Raw genomic sequence first — 26,994 nt, forward strand, 5'->3', positions numbered from 1 at the left:
TTTTCATGGGACAACACTGACAAAATGAAAATTTGACACAATGAAAAGTAGTCTGTGTGCAGCTTATATAACAGTGTAAATTTATTCTTCCCTCAAAATAACTCAAAATACAGCCATTAATGTCTAAACCACCGGCAACAAAAGTGAGTACACCCCTAAGAGACTACACCCCTAAATGTCCAAATTGAGCACTGCTTGTCATTTTCCCTCCAAAATGTCATGTGATTTGTTAGTGTTACTAGGTCTCAGGTATGCATAGGGAGCAGGTGTGTTCAATTTAGTAGTACAGCTCTCACACTCTCTCATACTGGTCACTGAAAGTTCCAACATGGCACCTCATGGCAAAGAACTCTCTGAGGATCTTAAAAGACGAATTGTTGCGCTACATGAAGATGGCCAAGGCTACAAGAAGATTGCCAACACCCTGAAACTGAGCTGCAGCACAGTGGCCAAGATCATCCAGCGTTTTAAAAGAGCAGGGTCCACTCAGAACAGACCTCGCGTTGGTCGTCCAAAGAAGCTGAGTGCACGTGCTCAGCGTCACATCCAACTGCTGTCTTTGAAAGATAGGTGCAGGAGTGCTGTCAGCATTGCTGCAGAGATTGAAAAGGTGGGGGGTCAGCCTGTCAGTGCTCAGACCATACGCCGCACACTACATCAAATTGGTCTGCATGGCTGTCACCCCAGAAGGAAGCCTCTTCTGAAGTCTTTACACAAGAAAGCCCGCAAACAGTTTGCTGAAGACATGTCAACAAAGGACATGGATTACTGGAACCATGTCCTATGGTCTGATGAGACCAAGATTAATTTGTTTGGTTCAGATGGTCTCAAGCATGTGTGGTGGCAATCAGGTGAGAAGTACAAAGATAAGTGTGTCATGCCTACAGTCAAGCATGGTGGTGGGAATGCCATGGTCTGGGGCTGCATGAGTGCAGCAGGTGTTAGGGAGTTACATTTCATTGAGGGACACATGAACTCCAATATGTACTGTGAAATACTGAAGCAGAGCATGATCCCCTCCCTCCGGAAACTGGGTCGCAGGGCAGTGTTCCAGCATGATAATGACCCCAAACACACCTCTAAGACGACCACTGCTTTATTGAAGAGGCTGAGGGTAAAGGTGATGGACTGGCCAAGCATGTCTCCAGACCTAAACCCAATAGAACATCTTTGGGGCATCCTCAAGCGGAAGGTGGAGGAGCGCAAAGTCTCGAATATCCGCCAGCTCCGTGATGTCGTCATGGAGGAGTGGAAAAGCATTCCAGTGGCAACCTGTGAAGCTCTGGTAAACTCCATGCCCAGGAGAGTTAAGGCAGTTCTGGGAAATAATGGTGGCCACACAAAATATTGACACTTCAGGAACTTTCACTAAGGGGTGTACTCACTTTTGTTGCCAGTGGTTTAGACATTAATGGCTGTATATTGAGTTATTTTGAGGGAAGAATAAATTTACACTGTTATATAAGCTGCACACAGACTACTTTTCATTGTGTCAAAGTGTCATTTTGTCAGTGTTGTCCCATGAAAAGATATACTTAAATATCTGCAGAAATGTGAGGGGTGTACTCACTTTTGTGATACACTGTATGTTTAAAGACTGGTTAACACTTCAATCTGAAAGTAATGCAAAACTATTTTTCGAAAGCCTTGAGTGTTCAGGTTTTATCAGAACAGGAGGACATCATTCATCAAACAGATAGGAGAGTAGGTAACATGCGGTAGAGATGTTGCCCATGTGCTGTGTACAACCCCTGCTCTTGTTCAGGCTTTTGTATAAGTAGCCTGCATACTGTGGCATTTCAAACAAGCTGCTGACTTCACTACAAAGGTTTATGTTTCACTGACCTAACATGTCTGTGTACATTGTAGTATTTCCTTCATCTCTTCATGCTGTTCAGGTTTAAGGTGGGCCTGGAGCCTACCCAAAACTCAGATATGCTAATATATCACTGGGAATCACAAATTCAGCCGATTATTACTCAGCTCACATACTGGCATGTATTTATGTGGTGGAAAAAAACAGAGAAAATCCACACAGACGCAGGGGAACAAGCCCATAAACTGTGACTGGAGGGCTGGTTCAAACTTAGGACTCTATATTAAATGAGCAGGTGTTTTTATATTTAAAATAAATGTAAGGCATGGTGCTACATAAACAAACATTATTATAATTATTATTACAACTGCATATTACATACTATGTTATTTTGTAATTTATTATACTGTATATGCTCAACGCAGCAGTAAGTAGAATTAAATCTTTCCTAGTCAGTTACTGCACTTCACTCCCTATTGGAAGAGCTTATCTGATAATACAAAGGGCTTCAAAAGAATTTGTGTAAATTAAAGTCTCAAATCCATAATTAGATTCATATGAGTACCCAAGTACTGAATGTGCACTTCTCGATTTAAATCCTTTCAGCAATCATAAATTATGTTGTAATTATAATTTCCAGTTTCATGCAGCAATTACTGGCTACACTGTCCAAGCAAAATATTTCAACTGAGTTTTTATTTGTGTAAGGTAATAAATCAAAGTACTTATGGCTACACAATTACATATTTCACAAAGAATGATCTGAATGTGTAAATAATAATCTGATCAGTTCAAGAGAAGCATGTATACAAACTGTGCAGGCTTTCTAAAATGACTATGAATTTGTGATTAATAAAAGAACAACTTTACATGATTAACTACTTTTTAAATTCCGTTTTACTCAGATAAATTGGGGCATCTGTGTATGGTGTTTAACACATCTAGATGTAAATACCAGGAAATAAAAGCTGAAACTCTTTTATTATATTCATCTTTTAAACACAAACCTACAACCCCAAATAAAAAAAAGTTGGGACAGTATGGAAAATGCAAATAATAAAAAACACAGAGTTTCCTACATTTACTTTGACTTTTATTTGATTGCAGACAGGATGAACCTGAGATATTTCATGTTTTATCTGCTCAACTTCATTTCATTTGTTAATAAACATCCATTCCTGCATTTCAGGCCTGCAACACATTCCAAAATAAGTTGGGACTGTAAAGCATTTACCACTTTGTAATGTTGCTATTACTTTTCACCACACTTAAAAGACGTTTTGGCACCGAGGAAACCAAGTGATTTATTGTTTCAGCTTTTATTCTGTCCCACTTTTCCTGCAAACACGTCTTAAGATGTGCAACAGTACGGGGTCTTCGTTGTCACATTTTTCGTTTTAAAATTGTCTATTGGGGATAGGTCAGGACCGCAGGCAGGCTAGTTCAGTACTTGTACCCTCTTCTACCGCAGCCATGCCTTTGTAATGTGTGCAGCATGTGGTTTTGCATTTTCTTGTTGAAAAATGCATGGACATCCCTGGAAAAGACGACGTCTTGAAGGCAGCATATGTTGCTTTAAGATCTAAATGTACTTTACTGCATTAATGCTGCCATCACAGAAGTGTAAATTACCTTTGCCAAGGGCACTGACACAGCCCCATACCATGATTACAATCACCTGTTGACATCATCTGTTTGGTATCCCATCATTATTTAGTTTTTTCACTTCACTACTAGCCCTAATTTGTCCCCGTCCCAACTTTTTTTGAAATGTGTTGCAGGCCTGAAATGCAGGAATGGATGTTTATTAACAAATGAAATGAAGTTGACCAGACAAAACATGAAATATCTCAGGTTCTAACTGTCTGCAATCAAATAAAAGTCAAAGTAAATGTAAGGAACACTGCATTTTTATTTGATTTGCATTTTCCATACTGTCCCAACTTTTTCTGATTTGGGGTTGTAAATGTGTTCGGTGTAGAGCAAAATAATACTAATAAATTGGCCTCACCGTTCCAATACTTTTGCAAGGGACTGTATTTTCTTCAATGCGATTTTTAGCACTGGTTAAGCAACAGTGTAAAAATAGAACTGAAATCAAAAACGAAAGATGATTTACTTAAAGCGTTTGTGAGTGTCCACCAAACCCTGTTTGTAGCTTACTGCTGTAACTCGGATGAACTGTGCAGTCTAAAGAACAAGAGAAAGAACAAAGGAAAACTGTGGTAGCAGTGTGTTCTCTGATACAAACATGCTGCCTAGATTGATATATGATGTTCTACCTTTTCCTCCAGCTTTACAATCCGCTCCTTGTAGACTGATTCCTTCTTAGCCAGATCTCTACCTTTCTTCAACATCTTCTGAATCTGTTTCAAATTAGATCTACTGAAGTCATCCCAAATACACTAGCGTCAGTACAGCTAAGAGATATGTCATGAAAATTATTTGGAACAAGCTGAGAATAATATAAAGCATTATGTAGGCAGAACAGAGGTAAACTGAGCTTACTTTTGAAAAAAATCTAGACAAAGGAAGAAATAAGGAGAAATTATAACTAGACATATTAATTCATTTTAAGACATATTTACATATTTATGTTGTTGCTGGTGGTAGAAAACTGTATGAAATGAATACCAGCTTTTCACTCTTTTCATAATGGTTTGGAATCGAAAAGCCTCTTGTAGGTTAGCTTAATGGCAAAATGAATTATGTGAGTTAAATAAATTATATTAAAACAAAACTTAAGTTTCCAATCACTCTCAGGGAAGGTTTTACATTTTGTAAAGACAATACATATAAATAACACATATATTATACCATAACACAAGTACACTGAGGTCAGACCAGGATTTAAACTGCTTGTGAATATAAAACACATACGATCTATGAAGAATTATGATTTTCAAATAAGCAAAATAACACATCCAAATGTCTATTTGCCCAAATAAACATGCACTGGGACCAAATGTGGTTAGAAAATGCTGAATGCATAAATAAAGGCTATTTTACTGTTTAGCTAATGTGGCAGAAAGACATCAGGAGCATAATACAGCAACAGTTTTTCTTGCACACAAAGTTATTGTCATTTATGTTGCGTAACACATTATTGATTAAAACCACACAATGTGTGCCTGCTACAGAATGCAGATTGAAACCCCCGGGCAAAGGATTGGCTGGCATTGCATAATTGATAGGGGAGAAAGGATTGCCCTTATCTCCCCACAAAGCGAAGAGCCAATCATCCATTGCCTTACAAAGCAATTATTTTCATTTATTCTTTCTGTTCTAGCCTGTGCTGGCTCTTCGCTGAACTTTCTATGTTTATCAAAGGGTGAAAAGTATAGCACTCACAAAACCTCATTTACATAATACCAATTTATTTGCCAATGTTGTCATTTGCACAATTATTCTTTTAAAAATATTCCTAGCAACAAACCCACTATTTACTTAATTTATTACACCGCATACACAAATGTGTACTTCAGTTTGGTTTTCAGGCCACACACATGCCTATTCCACTTCCAGTCTAAAGCACATACAACCACTGTGTTAGTCTTTTGTCTGCATTTAATTAGGATTCAGTAAGAAATAATGTGTTATGTGTAAAATGTAACTGCATATTGGATTTGAATATGGATAAGACATGAATCTTACTGTTGCTGGATCTTTGCTGTCTTCATCTCTACTTGCAGGAGTTTCTGTAGTTCAACCCTAATCTGTTTTCTCTGGGTTGTTATGGGCAGGTCCTGCAGGCAGGTCAGCCAAGCACATGCATTCTAGTGCATACAAAATAAGGCCTGACATCATCTTGCTAAAATAATTATGGACTTCCCTGGAATAGTCGTCACCTTGATGGCAGCATACGACTCTCTAAATCCCAATATACGCCTCTGCATCAATAGTACCCTCACACATATGCAAGTCACCCATGCCATGTGCACTGATGTTCCCCTATACCATGACAGATGTTGGGTTGGCTTGTGCACTTTTCACCGATAACAGTTTGGATGGTCCTTGGATGGTACCCGATGTCTGTTTTTCCCAAAACATACGTTTCCACTGTCTTCTGGATCATCGGATATAAGCTTGAGCCCAGAGAATTCTAGACAGAACATCTGCACAGAATTGATGCATGACTTTCTTTTTGTGTAATCTAAAAGTTTCAGGTGGTATTTCTTGATGCAGTTGCAGACTGTGTTAGTGATAATAGTTTTCTGAAGTACTCCTGAGCCCATGTGGCTATATTTATCAAAGTAGCGGGATGTTTTCTCATGCAATGCCATCTGAAAGCTTACACACATTTAACAGTGGTTTTTAGCTTTGCCCTACATGGACTGAGATCTCACCAGATTCCCAGCTTATTGTGGTTTGATGACTTTTGTGCTAGAAGTGCCTTCTACAAATCTCACCAAAGATCTTTTGTGGCATTTAAATCTAGATACTGAGAAGGCCTCTTCAGGACATTAAAATGGTTTATTCATGTTGTAACCCAACCTTAGCTAATACAGACTAGTAGTAGGTTTTAAGATCAGTAATATTATGTAGGGAATAAATAACCATGACATGACAGTATTAAAATATGTTACTCAGAAGTACTACATAATTCATTCTCTTTGTTCAATTGCTGTATAATTCAACTGAAATAATTTCCCTCTGCAGAAAAAAAAAGTGATATCTTTATTTTCTTTGGGGGTAAATATATCTGATTGTATCTGTATACTTACATGGCATTAATATACATGGCATCAATAACAAAAGTGCTTCTTTTCCTTATCTGAACTGTGTAAGGGGCTAACTTTATTTTATTCCATAGTGAAAATCTTAAATCTTATTATATATTGGGCAACACAGTAACACAAGAATAGTGAAACACTGTAATCAAAGTGAACTTTATTAATTCTTAGCACTTAAACTTGATTAGTTTCTATCAAATAACCCTGTATATTTGAACAGTGATCATAACAATGCATATTTTAAAGTCAAGTAAACAGAAGGGTAGTACCAATGTTCCATCACAAAGATGTTTAATGTGTAACAGTCCTCTTTTTACAAGTCTATGCAGATTAAGTTTTAGACATATGCTTGTATACAAATGGAGATGAGTCTTCAATTTAAAAGACATCTGATCTGAGAATGTTAAATGTGTCTATTTCAAATTCTATTAAAAATCTATTTCAAATTTATGCAGCCTACATTATTTACTGTATACTTGCAAAATGGGTAAGGGCAATAAGGAGTGCTTAATGAGAGATACAAAGTGGACTGTTAAGACAATTATATTTCTGTTTCAGAGATTAGTGAAAATTAAACACTGACTGTGACTATGCAGGAATACATTTTAAAAGTCTACCATGTAAAAATTAACTCCTGAGAGACCTAAAACATTTAATACACTTTAGCCAATGCTATTCTTTATTACACAGTTCCTATTCCAAGTGTAAAGTGTTCTAAATCTCATGAGGGATTCGATTCATAAATCATAAATCTCTATTCCATTCAGTTACTAAAGGCCTAATGCAGCATGTAGCCTACTTACATACAAGTTTATGTTTATAACACACCAGTTCCATCACCATAAACCATCTTTTTCCCTTTTATGTCTTATAATAATACTGAATATGCACCAATACCTAAACAAATAGACAGAAGTGGCCAGAGCCAAGCTTCCAGACAAGCTCAAGCACATCCTTAGGGCATCAAAAAACATGTGGTGATCAAGAGATAGAACACACACAAATATAAACACACATCAAGACCTGATCTGTTTACCTGGTAACAGACATACTGTCTGTCATAAAATCCCACTGCAAGCACACACAAGCACACACTAAGAGGTATCTTCATCATATTCACAGTTTTTACTTTACTTTGTCGTCTATTTTCTTCCCTTTCACAGCAGTGCGGATGCTGGTCCACACCTCAGTGTAGAGCAGCGTGCCCAGAAATACCACAGCTGTGCCCACCCAGTGCCAGCTTGTAAAGGGGTTCTGGAAGTACAGTATTGAAATTATGAGGCTCAGGAATTTGCGCAGAGTCACTACCAACGTGACAGTGAGGGAGGCACACTCTGTGGTCAGGATGAACACACCCCGGATGCACACATATCTGAGCAGCAAAGTTAAAGGCAAATATACTGATAAAAAATAAATAACCCAAAGTAACAAAAACAATACACTGAGTTGATACTTACACTCGAGTTGAAGAATAATACAATTTGTGCTGTTTGCATTTTATATCATAAAAGTGTATACTTCAAATTTATGTCAAAGGATACTGTGTGATGACATTCAGTGCTAAAAACACCCACATGACAGGCACCAAATAACCAATCACAGGGATTTCCACTAGAGCTACAGGAGAAAAGCAATGCAAGTAATCAGAATAAAGGTCATCAGAAGTAAAAAATTAGTTATTTTGCTGTAACACTCTAGATTGTGGTCATGTGCCTCCTGTTTGCTTTAATTAACCTTGGAATGTGCCTAGAACTGAACTGGAGTCCACTTGTTGCAACTGCATTGATTGGACATCTGGAAAGGCACAATTTAGACTGCATTGTCCGGACGAACACCAAGACGTCCAAGAACCTGTCTTTCTGTGGATCTTCAATACAGTGGAAGGCTAGTAAGCAGAGCTTTGAGCTATATATCAGTGGGAAGACTGGTGGTTTAAATCTATGCTCTGCTATGCAGCCACCCTTGGGCCCTTAACCCTGTCTGCTCCAAGGGCACTATACAATGATTGATCCTGCGGTTTGACCCCAGCTCCAAACAAGCTGGGATATGTGGAAAAATAATTTTATTGAACTGTACACCTGTATATGTATATATGACAAATAAAGCAATTCTTCTTCATCACATTGTGACAAGGCATAGGCCAGGGCAATGATAGAAAACTAAGGTCTATATCTAAGGTAATATATGTACCCAGAATCATAATGGCCTCAGTAATTTTGAAACAAAAGAAGTCTGGCTCAACCTTAAACCTTCCTAGAGTTGGGTGCCTGGCAAATTGGCCATCCACACAAGAAAAGTCGTAGTCAGGGAGAAAAAAAGTACACAACAACTTAAAAACTCAAAAAAGGTCATGTGCAGTGACAGGAGAACTTCATATATGAACTGCCATCTGTGCAGCACTCAGTAAATCAGGCCTTTATGGCAGATAGGCAAGACAGAAGCCACTGTTGAGTAAAAGTCATATGGCAGCCCACGAAATAGCATGTAAAGGACCATGGCAACATGTGAAAATGAAAACAGGCACCTTGGCAGCACCTTGACAGTGTTTTGTTCGGCTAGTATATTTGCATACTGATTGTTCTGCTTTGATTTAAGGGTTGTCTGTCTGATTTGGGTTTATCTATTTTATGTATTCAAGTTGACTGACAAGGAGGTACTACTGGAAATCTGAAGCTTTTAATCCTCCCTGGCTCTTTCATTTTTGTAGTGCAGTAATCCAGTTATCTTGATTCTAGGTTGTGTATTCATTTAGTATTTATTTATTAAGATTTTAACCTCATGTTTTACACACTTTGGTTACATTCATGACAGGACAGGTAATTACTGGTTACTCAAGATTCATCAGTTCAAGTCAAGTGGACAATTTTGTATCTCCAATTCACCTCTTTGGACTGTGGTAGAAAACGGGAGCTCTTGAAGGAAACCCACGCAGACACAGGGAGCACATGCAAACCCCACATAGAAAGGACCCGGACCGCTCCACCTGGGAATCGAACTCAGGACCTTCTTGCTGTGAGGCAACAGTGCTACCCACCGAGCCACCGTGCCACCCTATCACTTAAGTAAAATATATTGACATTGCAATCTATTTTTTACAGGGGAGAGGTTTGATGAGGAATCACTGAAAATATGTAGTTTATTTTTGGCAAATATGAATGTAATTAAAATATTAATAAGGGGTATGTCATAATATTTAAAATTCTGGAAATGATTAAAGATATGATTTTTGTATTTTCTAAGGAGAGTAATACCTACTCAAAACATTTGAGAATATATTCATTCACATAGTTCTGACTGCAGACATGGATATTAGTTGAACTGCAAGTTATCTCATTTAAATTCAGATGACAAAGCCTGACACAGCTGTCTGAGCAACTCAAAGGTGGATTAAAACTGAAGTGCATAAGAACTGACTTACTGCTTTGACTAAACAGTACAGCATGGTTATAGATATCAGTGGAGAGCAGCAGAAACCCTGGCAATGGCAGGCAATGCTGAAAAAAAAGAGAAATTGTTCAAAAAAAAAAGAAAATCAGTACAGATAAAATATATCTAGCATAAAACATGCAACTGCACTAACATTGTAGAAGAGAGCCTCCTTTGAGTGCTTGCCATGCTTCTTGTACAGAGTCTCTTGAAAGATGCCCATTACAGCAGACATTATTAGGGCAAACGTCAGCATGCCAATACCTTCAAGAAAAACACAAAGTTTAGATCTTTTACAAATGAAAAACAAGTATTTTAATATTGAAAAAAAGTCAAGAATGTAATCACAATATACACCGATCAGCCATAAGATTAAAACCACCTCCTTGTTTCTACACTCACTGTCCATTTTATCAGCTCCACTTACCATATAGGAGCACTTTGTAGTTCTACAATTACTTACTGTAGTCCATCTCTTTCTCTACATACTTTTTTAGCCTGCTTTCACCATGTTTTTCAATGGTCAGGACCCCCACAGGACCACCACAAAGCAGGTATTTTTTGGGTGGTGGATCATTCTCAGCACTGCAGTGACACTGACATGGTGGTGGTGTGTTAGTGTGTGTTGTGCTGGTATGAGTGGATAAGACACAGCAGCGCTGCTGGAGTTTTTAAATACCATGTCCACTCACTGTCCACTCTATTAGACACTCCTACCTAGTTGGTCCACCTTGTAGATGTAAAGTCAGAGACGATCGCTCATCTATTGCTGCTGTTTGAGTTGGTCATGTTCTAGACCTTCATCAGTGGTCACATGACACTGTTGGCTGGATGTTTTTGGTTGGTGGACTATTCTCAGTCCAGCAGTGACAGTGAGGTGTTTAAAAACTCCATCGACATTGCTGTGTCTTATCCACTCATACCAGCACAACACACACTAACCCACCACCCAAATAATACCTGCTCTGTGGTGGTCCTGACCTTTGAAGAACAGCATGAAAGGTGACTAACAAAGCATGCAAAGAAACAGATGGACTACAGTCAGTAATTGTAGAACTATAAAATGCTTCTATATGGTAAGTGGAGCTTATAAAATGGACAGTTCGTGTAAAAACAAGGAGGTGGTTTTAATATTATGGCTGATCGGTGTTTATTGGCAGGACATGTCCCCACCAATATTTAGATATGCTCAAATGCTCCCCAAATATACAGATGTAAAAAGTATAAACAAACACATTCCACTCACTAGCATTGTGTAATATTAGGACCCATCAGTGTTCCCATCATATGTTAACATGGCAGGAATTTTTTAGAACGGAAGGCCCCCCAACCCCCACACTTCAATATTTAATTCATGGCTACAGCCTTGCAAAAAGTGTTTACCTAAAAGCCAGTGCAGGAAAGTATATGCTCCGTCTTCTTCTGAAGTCCCCTTTGCAGTACTCTAGAATAGGAAATGAGTAAACTGATATTTTAAGCACTTTAAAAGCTGCCATCATACAAACATAAAACATAAAGCAAATCTGATAGAATACAGTTCAGGAGAGTGTCACAGTGATGGTTTAAGTACAGCAGTGGTCTCTATACAACTTACCACTTGTTTAGCAGACATGATGGTGCAGATAAAGATACCCACTGATACCAACACAATGGAAAGATACTTACTTGTTGAATATCTGTACCAGAAACAAAACACTGTGTTAGTGGTGAGAAGAACTTACATTTCAGTAAATGGGTGTAAGGTACATTATTACAATAAAAACAATCTAAACATTTATGTGCTAAACAATGTGATACAATTGCAATTAATTTTTTTAAATATATTTTAATGATATTTTATTTTATATATTCACAGTTTGGCTTTTGCTTTTTTGTGGGTTTTTGGGTCGTTTTTAGAGACTTGTCATTGAGCTTTAATTTAAGTGTAAATTTTAGTTAGTAAAGTTTGGTTCTAAGGAAAAATTTAGGTTTTAATATACAAGTTTCTTAAATAAGTAGTGTGCATTCATTCTATTATTTCTATGCAACGCAAGAAAGCAACTTGGACAGAGCAGGAATCCTTCATAGAAGACTTCACATTTATTCACTCACACCTGAGCAATTTGAGGCAACCAATCCCCCTTCTGCATGTTTTAGCAGGTGAAAGGAAGCCAGTGTACTCAAAGGAAACCCATGTAAAGGCCGAGCATGTCAAAAACAATAATTGGTGGCAAAGTTTGAACTTAAATCCCTAGGGTCCTTGTGTTGTGCAGCACCCACATGACCTGCTGCACCACTATGATGTCTGCATTCAAACAGACTAATGTTTATAAATGCTAATTACTGTACAGTCCCTGACAGAAGTTCTGTCGCTTATCCATGTTGTGGAAACAAAAGCTTATAACCTGACTTTAAATTCATCCATTGGTTTTAGAAATGACTCATATGAAAGCTGAAACCCTCCCAAATGAGGTTTAATTTACGAAAATAAATTTGCTTCACTGCAGAAATATTGATCATTTAATGAACACAGAAAGGTAAGATTTTGGCAAGACAAAAGTTTTGTCGCCTTGTCATATAATGCACCCAATCCTAGTTTACAGCCTCACCTGTGCACACTAATTGATCGGTTAATTAGTGGGTGTGTATAAAAAGAACCCCAGCACCCCAGACCTTCACTTGAACTGCAACTTCACCTCTGACAACATGCCAAAAATCCACCCTGCGACCAAAGCCTTGATTATCAAGAGGCTGAAGACCAGATCCACTGCAGAGGTGGCTGGCACCTTTAATGTGTCTCAGCGTCAAGTACAAAGAATTAAAAAAAGATTTGAAGAGACTGGAGATGTTTTTGACAAGCCCAGGTCCAGCAGACCCCGCAAGACAACTGCTAAGGAGGAACGTTTGTTGGTTAGAAAATCCAAAGCCAGCCCCTCTTCCACTGCAGCAGAGCTCCACCAGGCCTGGTCACCTCAAGTATCTGTGTCAACTAGAACAGTTTGTAGGATTCTGTCTCGAAATGGCCTCCATGGTCGAATCAGTGCCCAGAAGCCAGCACTAAGCAAAAGGCAATTAAAAAAACGTGTGGCATTTGCCAAGGCCCACAGCCTGCTAAATGGATGGACGCTGGAAAAGTGGCAGAAGGTGGATTTCTCAGATGAATCTTCAGTTGAATTACACCACAGCCGCCGCAAATACTGCAGGAGACCTACTGGAGCCCGTATGGATCCAAGATTCACCCAGAAAACTGTTAAGTTTGGTGGTGGAAAGATCATGGTCATACATTCAGTATGGGGGTGTGCGAAACATTTGCAAGGTGGAAAACAATATCAATAGCCTAAAATATCAAGAAGTATTAGCTACCTCTTACATTCCCAATCATAAAAGGGGTCAAATTTTGCAGCAGGATGGTGCTCCATCTCATACATCCATCTCTACATCAAAGTTCCTCAAGGCGAAGAAGATCAAGGTGCTCCAGGACTGGCCAGCCCAGTCACCAGACATGAACATCATTGAGCATGTTTGGGGTAGGATGAAAGAGGAAGCTTGGAAGACAAAACCAAAGAATCTTGATGAACTCTGGGAGGCATGTAAGTCTGCATTCTTTGCTATTCCTGATGACTTCATCAATAAATTGTATGAATCATTGTCGAACCGCATGGATGCAGTCCTTAAAGCTCATGGAAGTCACACAAAATATTAAATATGGCTCTAATAGCACCACAACTTCATTCACCAATGTTATGAAACATATCTTTGTATTTGAAGTAAATTATTTGTTTGATTTTTTATACATTACTTTCTGTGGGCGACAAAACTTTTGTCTTGCCAAAATCTGACCTTTCTGTGTTCATTAAATGATCAATATTTCTGCAGTGAAGCAAATTTATTTTCGTAAATTAAACCTCATTTGGGAGGGTTTCAGCTTTCATATGAGTCATTTCTAAAACCAATGGATGAATTTAAAGTCAGGTTATAAGCTTTTGTTTCCACAACATGGATAAGCGACAGAACTTCTGTCAGGGACTGTAGGTACGTGAAAAAAAGAGAATTGTTCTGTCACAAAAACTAAATGATTTGCTGTACTGGTGAGATGTGTAGTCATCTAAACCTTAAAAAAATAAATGATTTAAGGGCAATTACAGAACATTAAAAAACAAAAATGTCAAAGCACATTATACACATCCAGAAACAGAATCCCAGTATAAAAAAGTATAAAAGGTAAAAGTGATGTGAATAATGACATGATATGCTGAACTTAACCTACCTTTTCTTTAATATGATGATACCCAGTATCATGTTGGCTATTAAAGAGCCCTGTAAAGAAAGACATATGTCAGTTATTAAACTAAATTAAAGAACCCAAAGTTATACAGTATAAAGATTACAAGACATGTGTAAAGACATGAAAGACACTGAACTTACAGATCTAAAGATCATGTGCAGTGGCATTGCGATGTTGAAGTTGAGGGCGTAGTTGTTTATTACGCTTACAGTGAAGAACATGGTCACCATTATCACATAGTTACTGCCAAGAGGACAAATAACAACAACAATTAAAACTATGTGACTCATAGATGTAATATTCCTGGCAAAATATACTGCAGTAATTACTTTGTTCATTTAAAATTTATGTCATAAATGCTTATTTATTAAGTCACCTCTGGGCCACAACGAAAAGGATTGAAAGACAGACTGTCTGCATTTTAAGAAAGCTGCTACAAATGAACTTACTTTAATCAACAGTAACATAAAGGTTGCAAGACTGCAGAACAGATGTTTATTAAACTTTTACAGAAAACCATCAAATATGACTGCTATTGGTATAGTGACAGTGGTTGTATTAATAGTATTAGTACTAGGGAACGCTCCAGTGTAACAGTAAGCTAATGAATTACGTTTATTACAGGCTATGAGCTATCTCACTTGACAGGTAGGATTTTAGTTTTTACCTGATAGGTATGGCTGGTTTCTTGCGCCCAAAGTTAGTTTCGAAAATAAAGCCCTCTAGAGCAATTAAAGCAAACTGGGCAAATGTGACAATGTTTCCACATCCTGGGAAATTCCTGTGAAATCAAAGCAGAGTAAACCTTAGTTTAGTTACTATGCTCAATTAATTGGAAAACTTCTCATTCAAAATACAACACATTCTTAGATTGGATTTTGTTGCATTTTAACAAATGTACCTTTTTTCTTAGCATAAATTTTTTTCTTGGCAAAAGACGGTTTTATATAGTTTTTAATTTGTGAGGTCAAACTAGCTTTATATATATGGCCACAAATAAGTCAACAACTGTAATTAATCATAATCACTACCAAGGTATTACAAGGTCATGCAACAGGTAAATGACAGTTAAATGACATTACAGATTTTCACCACCACCAAATAAATAATCTGTTGCTTTATGTCGAGGTTGAGAATATAAAATGTATGTACAAAGTTCCAATTCTTAGATGTTTTGTTATGTTGCAAATTTTTTTTCTTGCAAAGAGTATGTGTCCCTATTGTTAAATGTCTCAAAGTAAATGCAGTGTGATGTAATTCAACTGCTTTAAAGTTAACAGAAAACAGAACTAAATGGTCTCTTACAATTATTTGTATGCTAGTTAACTGTCAGCTACACTGACAAAAAACAACCATCCTAACAACTCACATCGCTTTTTAAAATATTTCTGAACGTACTAACTTTTCACCACAAAGCTCAATATTACTTAAACACACACCACAACTGTCCACTGTAACATTCTACTAACTGTCAGCTACTGGCTGTGTGATTGCACTTTCTGTTGCACTTTTTACTGTTTAGTAAGTATTGAGTTACGCACAAAAAACAAAGCCAATTTCTGGGAGCAATACTCACAGGCAATAAACTGTTTTTATTTATGAAACTAAAAGTTCTTTGCTGTCTTATCTATTGCACTATGTTAATAAATCATAAATGGACTACAGTTAATTAATAATTAAATGAATACAAAGCTTTCTTTTTGCAACAATATTTAAAAGGTTTAGGAGGCTGCATCACATCGAATTTTGAAATTTGCAATACAGAAATAATACAAAATTCAATTTCAGTGTGGTACACTAAGAAAGTGTTTACATGAAGAATATGTTTACATTAGGATGTATTATAACACATTGTGATACATGTATACATATTCATGTAGCTCGAATTAAGATCATTACACAGTGTTATAGATTGTGAATGATCTGAAGCAGTGATCACTACAGTGTTATAGATTATGAATGATCTGAAGCAGTGATCACTACAGTGTTATAGATTATGAATGATCTGAAGCAGAGTGATCACCACACAGTGTTATAGATTATGAATGATCTGAAGCTGAGTGATCACTACACAGTGTTATAGATTATGAATAATTTTAGGCAGAGTGATCACTACACAGTGTTATAGATTATGAATGATCTGAAGCATAGTGGTCATTACAGTGTTTTGATTGTAAAGGATCTGAAGCAGAGTGATCACTACACAGTGTTATAGATTATGAATGATCTGAAGCATAGTGGTCATTACAGTGTTTTGATTGTAAAGGATCTGAAGCAGAGTGATCACTACAGTGTTATAGATTATGAATGATCTGAAGCAGAGTGATCACCACACAGTGTTATAGATTATGAATGATCTGAAGCTGAGTGATCACTACACAGTGTTATAGATTATGAATAATTTTAGGCAGAGTGATCACTACACAGTGTTATAGATTATGAATGATCTGAAGCATAGTGGTCATTACAGTGTTTTGATTGTAAAGGATCTGAAGCAGAGTGATCACTACACAGTGTTATAGATTATGAATGATCTGAAGCATAGTGGTCATTACAGTGTTATGATTGTAAAGGATCTGAAGCAGAGTGATCACTACACAGTGTTGTTGATTGTGAATGATCTGAAGCATAGTGGTCATTACAGTGTTATGATTGTGAAGGATCTAAAGCAGAGTGATCACTACACAGTGTTGTTTTGTGAAGGATCTAAAGAAGAAAAGGAGAAGTTGCCACTCACCTTACTAAAACTTCCAGAAACACCACATTGCTACAGCAGCCCGCAAACACTAAAGTCACTGCAAAAAACGTATTCATCTTGATATGCAATTTATATTTATCGATAGTGTAAATATCATATATAAATTACACTTATCATAACGCTCCCATTTTGTTATAAACAACCCTCTAATATTGACAATGAATGCAGAAGCGTTCAATGAACACGTTCATTTTCGCTTCATTTTGTGTGTGCTTTGGGAATTGTAGTCCAATCGGTTGTGCTTTAATGGTAACAGCAGTCAGTGCCTGAAATTAGAAAACTACAATTCCAAAAGGAGCGAAGAGTCTTATGGGAAGCCTTCGTGACCGTCAACTCTCTCCTAGGAGTTCATAAAAAATATTTAAATATACCATGTGGTTAATAACATTTGTCATTTGTAATTCGTTTTTATTTTTAAACTTTATATAAGTTTGAATTAAATTTCTGATAAAATACTACAAACTTGATAAGATATACGTGTATGTGTCAGTAGATCGCAGAAGGGATATGCGCAAAATGTACGCGGAAATAACTCTTTTAAATCTCATTGCGTAGCTACGTGTTTCCGGAAGACGTGGCGATCGGTAAATGCTAACGGTGTGGGTTTCAGTTTGGATTTGGTTAACGAGGAAAGAAAGTTCATAAGCTGCAGCCATGATTTCCTTATCAGACTCTCAGAGTAAGTGATACTTCATTATCTTTATTAGACAGCCAGTGATCAGTACTCATTACACAATAGAAGATAATGTGTTGGTAGTGTGATTGGGCGGCTGTAGTTTGAATGAATGAGGTTATGGTGTGGCCTGAAGCACTCTCCTCAGCTCCATCAAATCACTAACAGCTTTACTATATGCACCGATTATTATATATACTACAGCAAATAGGAATATGTCACTGCATGAGTGTTTCAGGACTGAATCTGATTTACCTAATGCTATTTCGTTCTGTGTCTCTCTTTGTGTGAACAGAAATAGGAATGGGACTAACAGGCTTTGGAGTGTTTTTCCTTTTCTTCGGGATGATACTGTTCTTTGATAAAGCTCTGCTGGCAATAGGAAATGTGAGTAATCTGTTAAATAAATCGTATGACTTTCCAAAAGGATGTGTAACATATAGATAACTTATCCTTTAAAATAAAATAAAGTCTTCATCAGTTGAACGATAATGTAGAATAATACCTGCCATGTCATTATTATTCAATCACTACATAATATTGCTGATCTTAAAACCTACTGCTGGTCTCTGTATGATCTAAAGTTGGGTTACAACATGATTAAACCATTAGGACTTGATAACAGCCCTTGATTTGCTTCAGTTGTGATGTAACAGCTGACACCACCCAGAGATGTGTTTAGGCCAAGTATAATTGATTTGTATAGTGCTTCCTACAATTGTTAGATTTTAACTTTTGTGTTTTCGCGTAAAGTCTTTCTTAATTGACATATTAAATACTGTGACCACTGGACAAAAATCAAGCCCTGCAGATATTACAATTACTGACTGTAGCTCATCTATTTCTCTACATACTGTTTTAACCTGCTTTCACCCTGTTCATCAATGGTCAAGACCACCACAAAGCAGGTATTATTTGGGTGGTGGATCATTCTCAGCACTGCAGTGACACTGACATGGTGGTGGTGTGTTAGTGTGTGTTGTGCTGGTATGAGTGGATAAGACACAGCAATGCTGATGGAGTTTTTAAATACTGTGTCCACTCACTGTCCACTCTATTAGACACTCCTACCTAGTTGGTCCACCTTGTAGATGTAAAGTCAGAGACGATCGCTCATCTATTGCTGCTGTTCGAGTTGGTCATCTTCTAGACCTTCATCAGTGGTCACAGGACGCTGCCCACAGTGTGCTGTTGGCTGGATATATTTTTGGTTGGTGGACTATTCTCAGTCCAGCAGTGACAGTGAGGTGTTCACAAACTCCATCAGGGCTGCTGTGTCTGATCCACTCATACCAGCACAACACACACTAACACACCACCACCATGTCAGTGTCACTGCAGGGCTCACTGCACCACCTAAATAATACCTACTCTGTGGTCATCCTGTGGAGGTCCTGACCATTGAAGAACAGCATGAAAGGGGGCTAACAAAGCATGCAGAGAAACAGATGGACTACAGTCAGTAATTGTAGAACTACAAAGTGCTTCTATATTGTAAGTGGAGCTGATAAAATGGACAGTGAGTGTAGAAATAAGGATGTGTTATTTGTGTTGTGCCTGATCGGCATGGCCTATTAAGTTCCATCTAAGTTAAATGTGATGTGTTTGTGTTCAGATCTTGTTTGTTGCAGGACTCTCATTTGTCATCGGTTTGGAACGTACATTCAGATTCTTCTTTCAGCGGCATAAAGCAAAAGCTACAGGCTTCTTTTTGGGAGGTATATGTGTGGTGTTGATTGGATGGCCGATTGTTGGTGTGGTGCTAGAAATCTATGGCTTCTTTCTCCTATTCAGGTAAGTTTATTAATTCAGGTATACAGTGGGGCCAAAAAGTATTTAGTCAGCCACTGATTATGCAAGTTCTCCTACTTAGAAAGATGAGAGAGGTCTGTAATTTTCATCATAGCTACACTTCAACTATGAGAGACAACATGAGAAAATGTAGGATTTTTAAAGAATTTATTTGTAAATTATGGTGGAAAATAAGTATTTGGTCAATAACAAAAGTTCAACTCAATACTTTGTAACATAACCTTTGTTGGCAATGACAGAGGTCAAACGTTTCCTGTAAGTCTTCACCAGGTTAGCACACACTGTAGCTGGTATTTTGGCCCATTCCTCCATGCAGATCTCCTCTAGAGCAGTGATGTTTTGGGGCTGTCGCTGGGCAACACGGACTCCACAAATTTTCTATGGGGTTGAGGTCTGGAGACTGGCTAGGCCACTCCAGGACCTTGAAATGCTTTTTATGGAGCCACTCCTTCGTTGCCCGAGCGGTATGTTTGGGATCATTGTCATGCTGGAAGACCCAGCCACGTTCCATCTTCAATGCTCTCACTGATGGAAGGAGGTTTTGGCTTAAAATCTCACGATACATGGCCCCGTTCATTCTTCCCCTAACATGGATCAGTCGTCCTGTCCCCTTTGCAGAAAAACAGCCCCAAAGCATGATGTTTCCACCCCCATGCTTCACAGTAGGTATGGTGTTCTTGGGTTCTTCTTCTTCCTCCAAACACGACGAGTTGAGTTTTTACCAAAAAGTTCCATTTTGGTTTTATCTGACCACATGATATTCTCCCAATCCTCTTCTGGATCATCCATATGCTCTCTGGCAAACATCAGACGGACCTGGACATGTACTGGCTTAAGCAGGGGGACACGCCTGGCACTGCAGGATTTGAGTCCCTCTCGGCGTAGTGTGTATACTGATGGTAGCCTTTGTTACTTTGGTCCCAGCTCTCTGCAGGTCATTCATCAGGTCCCTCCGTGTAGTTCTGGGATTTTTGCTCACCGTTCTCATGATCATTTTGACCCCACGGGATGAGATCTTGACCCCAAGGGAGATTATCAATGGTCTTGTATGTCTTCCATTTTCTTACAATTGCTCCCACAGTTGATTTATTCACACCAACCTGCTTGCCTATTGTAGATTTACTCTTCCCAGCCTGGTGCAGGTCTACAATTTTCTTCCTGGTGTCCTTCGACAGCTCTTTGGTCTTGGCCATGGTAGAGTTTGGAGTCTGACTGTTTGAGGCTGTGGACAGGTGTCTTTTATACAGATAACGAGGTCAAACAGGTGCCATTAATACAGGTAACGAGTGGAGGACAGAAGAGCTTCTTAAAGAAGAAGTTACAGGTCTATGAGAGCCAGAAATCTTGTTTGTTTGTTATTGACCAAATACTTATTTTCCACCATAATTTACGAATAAATTCTTTAAAAATCCTACAATGTGATTTCCTGGATTTTTTTTTCTCATTTTGTCTCTCATAGATGAAGTGTACATATGATGAAAATTACAGACCTCTCTCATCTTTCTAAGTAGGAGAACCTGCACAATCAGTGGCTGACTAAATACTTTTTGACCCCACTGTATGCTTTATTAATTTAAAGACACATTACTGAAAGGGCCTGTTTTATGCTCATAGACCATTAAATACATATTAAAATAATTTCTGATGTTAAACAAGATTCTGACTATGACCTCATGCATTGTGGATTATATACAAATATTAAGTACTAATAAAATAAGAGTTTCAGGAGGATGTGGGCAGAAATAATGTAGAATTAACCTAATCTTACTCTTTTTGCTTTAGGGGTTTCTTTCCTGTGGCCGTGGGCTTCATCAGAAGAATACCAATTATTGGATCCCTGCTTAATCTCCCAGGCATCAGTTCAGTAAGTTTTGTGTATTAAAACATTAGCCAAACACCCATTTGTACATATGCTAGCTCTTTTAATGATTTTAGGACTACGTATTTAAATTATGGATGTTTTAAAAAAGGCTTTTTCCTGGATATCCTACTGGATAATGTGTTGGCATGGAAGTGGCATCTAATGTTGATTTTGGATACTTGGTAAACCCAATATGCAACTCTTCAATCATGACATATAGAGATTTTTTTTGCCTCTTCCAGTTTTTGTGCTGATGTCAATGCCATAGGAGGTTTGAGTCATTAAAGTGCTGTAAAAACTTTTATGCACTATGCACCTCAGCACTCTGCGACCGTGCTCTGTAACCACTTCATGTGATTTGATATAACATTGTGGCTAAGCCACTGTGGTTCCTAAAAGCTTCCACTTGTCAATAATACCACACACGGTTGATCGTGAAACATCTAGGAAGGAAGAACTGACTTGTTGCAGCAGTGCCATTCGAAATTCAGTGAGCAATGTTGGTAAAGGCATGACCTGGTGCTTGATTTTATACACCTGTGGCAATGGGACTAAATGAAACACATTAATTTAGTGATTAAGAGGTGTGTCTCAGTACCTTTGTCGATATAGTTTGTGTTGTCAAAAGAAAATTGAAATGATGGTTTACTTCTTCAGCATGAGATGCTGTGCATAAGAAAGTCCAGCGTTTTACTCTTGTGTATACAGCATGAAAGACACTGTAGGCTTGTGTATGTACACTTAATCTTAAAGCTTGAGCTTACTGTAGGGTTTCATGACTGATTTCATAATTGGCCATTGGAGGATTGGTTTAACAACAAGTTCTCAACACACAAGGTCCCTGGCAGTTGTGGGCTTTAAACTCTTTAGTTCCATACAGGCACAATAACTCCCACTCAGACTCCTGCAGGCAGTGTCTCAGTCTTTCATTCAGTTGGGTTAAGTTTTGATGACATAATGTTGCACAGTTTCTCACAGATTTCAGAGAACTTTGGCTAGTCATTACAGGGTTAACTACTTATGCAGCCCACACCAAGTACGACACATAGACCAACACTTGCGCATAGAAATACACTTGCTTTACTTTTGTTTCTTCTGTTTTCTGTAGATATTTTACTATATTTGCTATAGTACGAACAGTTACCTTATAATTAGAGGTCTTCTGATTTATGTAGCTTTTTTTACACTGATAAAAATAATAGTACCCATGCCCCCTCCAACACTCTGAATCTTGCATCTCTGGTTTCCATCCACCTCAAATTTTAAATGTTCTCCAAGGTAAAACTGAGTGAAAGGGTAAGTGTTACACCATGCATTGAGTTGCTGTTCCAAGTGTATTACAACCTTGCACCCAGTGTTTCTGGAAAGACTCAGTCCCTGCCATGACCCTTATCAAACATAAGCAAAACTGAATAATTAACATTTTATTAACCAACTAAGCAAAAATATTAGAAGTCAAATATTTCTAACAGTCTGCTGTAATAATTGTCCTAACTGCTAGTTTAAAAAAAACTACTTTGAAGTCTTTTACTATATTTAATGAATGTTAAAAATAACAAATGTCATGTCTTGTGTTTTTTTTTTCCAGTTGGTGGATAAAGTTGGTGAAAGCAACACGATGGTATAACGGAGAACATACTTGTTCCCTCTCTTAATTGTCAACACTTATTTAATTTTAATATTGTACTTGTAAAATGATGCCTTTTGGCAAAACTCCCAGTGAATGTCAGAAATGACAATTTATCATCAAAAAAGGCATTACTTGGCACAGGAGGATGCCTACTATGGAAGCGATGTTGGCAATGAAGAGCTGTGTTATTTTTTTTGTTTTGTTTTTCTGAGAAACATACAACAGCCCAAATTGGGCTCTGACATGCTTACTCTATACACAGCATACCTCCATGTAGGAGGTAACATGGACCTAACCCAACACAGAGCATGTCTTGTTGGACTGTTGTTTATGCCCACTGACAGCTTGAGAAAGACCTGCTATGGGAGAGAACATGGCTTGCTACTTTATTCCTTGCTTTTGTTATTTGTGTTATTTTGCTTTTATGAAGACCCAAATTACACCTGGTCATTTTATGTTATGTATCTGGACTGTATTTTGGTAAGACATTTAATTACACATTTATATTTTTTATTGTATGGTATTCTAGGCAGCCAGATTGAAATCCTGTTACTGTAAGTGCATTTAATATGCTCAAAAGAGTTGTTGTGACAACCTTTGCTGGCTGATTGATGGCACCTGCGCAGAGATGGGGGATAGTGGAGACTCTCCATGCGCAAAGCTGATCCATATATGAACTCGTCTGGTGCAGGTGAAAAGATAGAGTTGGTACTGCACACGTGTCAAAGGGGGCATGTGTTAGTCAGCTCTCCTCAGTCAGGAGCGGAGGTCAACATCAGTAGAAAGGAAGCGAAATCCAATGGGGTAATTGAATACGACTAGATTGGAAGTAAAAAGGAGTTGTTGTGTTTCTCTTCAGTTTTGTGTAGGCCTGTTTTGATCATGAAGTTTAAGCTGATGAATTGTCATATGGCTGTTCATAGTTAACATTGTCAGTAGTTCTGCTCTTAAATTCATGCCATGGTTATAACTGAATCTAAAAACAACGTATACTGCATAGTTTATAAAGCCATTAATCAACATAACCAGTAGACTGTACACTACTTAAATTTACAGTTCAAGTACCATGCTAAAATAATGGACTTGATGTGCACAAATGTGCACCTTGATAAAAGATGGAGAGGTTTTTAATTGTCAAACATGTCTATGAGATATTGATTAAACTTATATATTGGCTTTATCGCCAGAATTTTACATTTATGCCTTTGCTAGATGCTTTTATTCAATGCAATTTCAGAAGTGATACAATCCACGCAACTAAGGGTTAAGATCCTTGCTCAAGGAACCTACAGTTGCAGATTGGCAGCTAAACCTTCTGATCAATAGGTCAAGATTGTGGTGGTTACAGAATCCTACCCAGATTACACTGGGCACATTGTGGAAATACCTGTTAGACAGCTTCAATTCATCTCAGGGCATCGCACACACAGACACAAAGAGACCAGTTTCGAGTTGTTGAATCAACATGCCCGCATGTTTTTTGGAGGAGGGAAAGATTCAGACTACCTGAAATGTTCAAGGGCCAACATAAACTTTACCCAGACTATACCCAAGGTCAAGGATCATAAAATTTAACTTACATGCTGGTATATGCCATAGTGCCATCTGTTTGCAAAAAAAACATTGATGCTGGAGTCGGAGTTTAATGCATTTGGGTGCATTTATGTCCTACATGCACACTCACTATCTGGATACAATCCTGATCAAAGCACACAAAATGACCAAGTGTAAACAGGGTCAGAGATCTTGCGCTTGAATATAAAAATGTTACTAAAATTCTCTGTTGCTTGTGGTGGTGCAAACCACTTGTGCACACAGGATGAGCCACAATTCTTCTGACATGACACTCCATATTGCTGGCTCAGTACATAATGAACAGCTTTTGTGAAACAGTAATTTGTAAATACATATTTTAAATACTGTATGAGAGTGATGTACATTTTTTACACAGAAAAATGATGAATTAATAAACCTTTCAATGTCTGTAAATGTTCACTGGGCCTAGTCTTTTATTTAAATTTAAACAGTACTGAAAAATCCATGTGCACATTTCCTCTACATACTGTACTTGTAAAATGTTGATTGCTTATAATATTGATTGAAGTGGTTCTTGGAAGACTGATGCATAGCATTACAATTAACAATTTAATTTCTCTTCACTATTATTATTTGTTATAGTTAGGCAAACAGTATTTGACACAATTTACACACACATTGTGTTTAAATATAAACAAAATAAATTAAGTGTAACGAAATACTTAATTATGATAGTTAATAAATAATAATTGCATATATACTATATTGCCAACAGTATTCACTCGCCAATCCAAATCATTGAATTCAGGTGTTCCAATCACTTCCATGGCCACAGGTGTATAAAACCAAGCACCTACCAGCGTGGTACAGTGATAGGATGCCACCTGTGCAACAAATTTCCTTGCTACTAAATATTCCATAGTCGACTGTCAGTGGTATTATAACAAAGTGGAAGCGATTGGGAACGACAACAACTCAGCCACGAAGTGTTAGGCCACGTAAAATGACAGAGCGGGGTCAGCGGATGCTGAGGCGCATAGTGCACAGAGGTCACCAACTTTCTGCAGAGTCAATCACTACAGACCTCCAAACTTCATGTGGCCTTCAGATTAGCTCAAGAACAGAGCGTAGAGAGCTTCATGTAATGGGTTTCCATGGCCGAGCAGCTCCATCCAAGCTCAATGCAAAGTGTCAGATGCAGTGGTGTAAAGCACGCCACCACTGGACTCTAGAGCAGTGGAGACGTGTTCTCTGGAGTGACGAATCACGCTTCTCCGTCTGGCAATTTGATGTCTGACTGCATTGTGCCAAGTGTAAAGTTTGGTGGAGGGGGGATTATGATGTGGGCCAGTTTTTCAGGAGTTGGGCTCGGCCCCTTAGTTCCAGTGAAAGGAACTTTGAATGCTTCAGCATACCAAGAGATTTTGGACAATTTCATGCTCCCAACTTTGTGGGATCAGTTTGGGGATGGCCCCTTCCTGTTTCAACATGACTGCGCACCAATGCACAAAGCAAGGTCCATAAAGACATGGATGAGTGAGTTTGGTGTGAAAGAACTTGACTGGCCTGCACAGAGTCCTGACCTCAACCCGATAGAACACCTTTGGGATGAATTAGAGCAGAGACTGCGAGCCAGACCTTCTCGTCCAACATCAGTGTCTGACCTCACAAATGCGCTTCTGGAAGAATGGTCAAAAATTCCCATAAACACACTCCTAAACCTTGTGGAAAGCCTTCCCAAAAGAGTTGAAGCTGTTATAGCTGCAAAGGGTGGGCCGACATCATATTAAACCCTGTGGATTAAAAATGGGACGTCACTCAAGTTCATATGTGTGTGAAGGCAGAAGAGTGAATACTTTTGGCAATATAGTGTATATGCAGCACTTGATGCTGATTTAAGATGCCCTTAAATCAGCACCTTTACATGTATGACAGCCAATTCATTGTAGTTTGATTCTAGGGGCAGGGCCGAAATCTACAATAAGCAAAGAAGGCAGCAGTTTGCAAATAAATTTAAGGATTGGATGGTGTAAATCACCTTTTTGATGAGCCTAATTTTAAACTTGGCCCAACACCTGATGGTCTAATGGTTAGCTGGAGATCTGGAGAGGCTCACAAGCCACATTTCTCGCACCAGCTATGAAATTTTATAGAGGATGGTTGGTGATCTGGGGGTGCTGTAGAATGGCATGAGTTGGGTGTAAAGGACACCTGAATCAAGCAAGGTACAAGGTAAAACTTGCTTTCTTCTGCTCTGACTGTGGTTCCAACTCAGAAGATTGTTTTTTTCCAGCAGGACAATGCTCCAAACTCTATAGCTTTGTCAAACAAGGTGTAGATAGAGGAACACCAGTTGGTCAGCCCAATTTCCAGACCTAAACCCCACTGAAAAAATGTGATAAAGAATAAGAAAAATGGTCACAAACTATCAGACAAGCCCAGCTGCTAGAATTTTTGAAACTGGTGGACAGCATACAAAAAAACA

General features: G+C 38.2%; 2 protein-coding genes across 2 annotated transcripts; one reads left to right on the forward strand and one right to left on the reverse strand.

Annotated features, from left to right (window-relative positions):
• Positions 1–6,725: 6,725 nt before the first annotated feature.
• Positions 6,726–17,053, reverse strand: slc35b4 (solute carrier family 35 member B4). Its single transcript, XM_063001743.1, has 10 exons — positions 16,977–17,053; positions 14,907–15,020; positions 14,380–14,482; positions 14,222–14,271; positions 11,570–11,651; positions 11,359–11,419; positions 10,130–10,239; positions 9,968–10,043; positions 8,091–8,166; positions 6,726–7,921 (listed from the first exon to the last, which is right to left on the reverse strand). The coding sequence occupies exons 1-10, from the start codon at positions 17,051–17,053 to the stop codon at positions 7,675–7,677; spliced, it is 996 nt and encodes a 331-aa protein (XP_062857813.1). The 3' UTR covers positions 6,726–7,674.
• Positions 17,054–17,631: 578 nt separating this feature from the next.
• Positions 17,632–24,962, forward strand: golt1bb (golgi transport 1Bb). The gene is made up of 5 exons (XM_063001754.1): positions 17,632–17,676; positions 17,966–18,057; positions 19,286–19,464; positions 21,265–21,346; positions 22,932–24,962. The coding sequence occupies exons 1-5, from the start codon at positions 17,652–17,654 to the stop codon at positions 22,968–22,970; spliced, it is 417 nt and encodes a 138-aa protein (XP_062857824.1). The 5' UTR covers positions 17,632–17,651; the 3' UTR covers positions 22,971–24,962.
• Positions 24,963–26,994: the final 2,032 nt, after the last annotated feature.

Source organism: Trichomycterus rosablanca, chromosome 1 (assembly GCF_030014385.1).
Source record: "Trichomycterus rosablanca isolate fTriRos1 chromosome 1, fTriRos1.hap1, whole genome shotgun sequence".
In the NCBI taxonomy this organism is placed as follows: domain Eukaryota; kingdom Metazoa; phylum Chordata; class Actinopteri; order Siluriformes; family Trichomycteridae; genus Trichomycterus; species Trichomycterus rosablanca.

Excerpts from the sequence above, each read along its gene's own strand:
- golt1bb (XM_063001754.1), top strand. The coding sequence starts at position 17,652 with ATGATTTCCTTATCAGACTCTCAGA. Across the intron at positions 17,677-17,965 it reads TTCCTTATCAGACTCTCAGA|AAATAGGAATGGGACTAACA; the intron begins GTAAGTGATACT and ends TTGTGTGAACAG. Across the intron at positions 18,058-19,285 it reads CTCTGCTGGCAATAGGAAAT|ATCTTGTTTGTTGCAGGACT; the intron begins GTGAGTAATCTG and ends GTTTGTGTTCAG.
- slc35b4 (XM_063001743.1), bottom strand. The coding sequence starts at position 17,053 with ATGAATACGTTTTTTGCAGTGACTTTAGTGTTTGCGGGCTGCTGTAGC. Across the intron at positions 11,652-14,221 it reads ATCATCATATTAAAGAAAAG|ATATTCAACAAGTAAGTATC; the intron begins GTAGGTTAAGTT and ends TTTCTGGTACAG. Across the intron at positions 10,044-10,129 it reads AGGAGGCTCTCTTCTACAAT|CATTGCCTGCCATTGCCAGG; the intron begins GTTAGTGCAGTT and ends CTTTTTTTTCAG.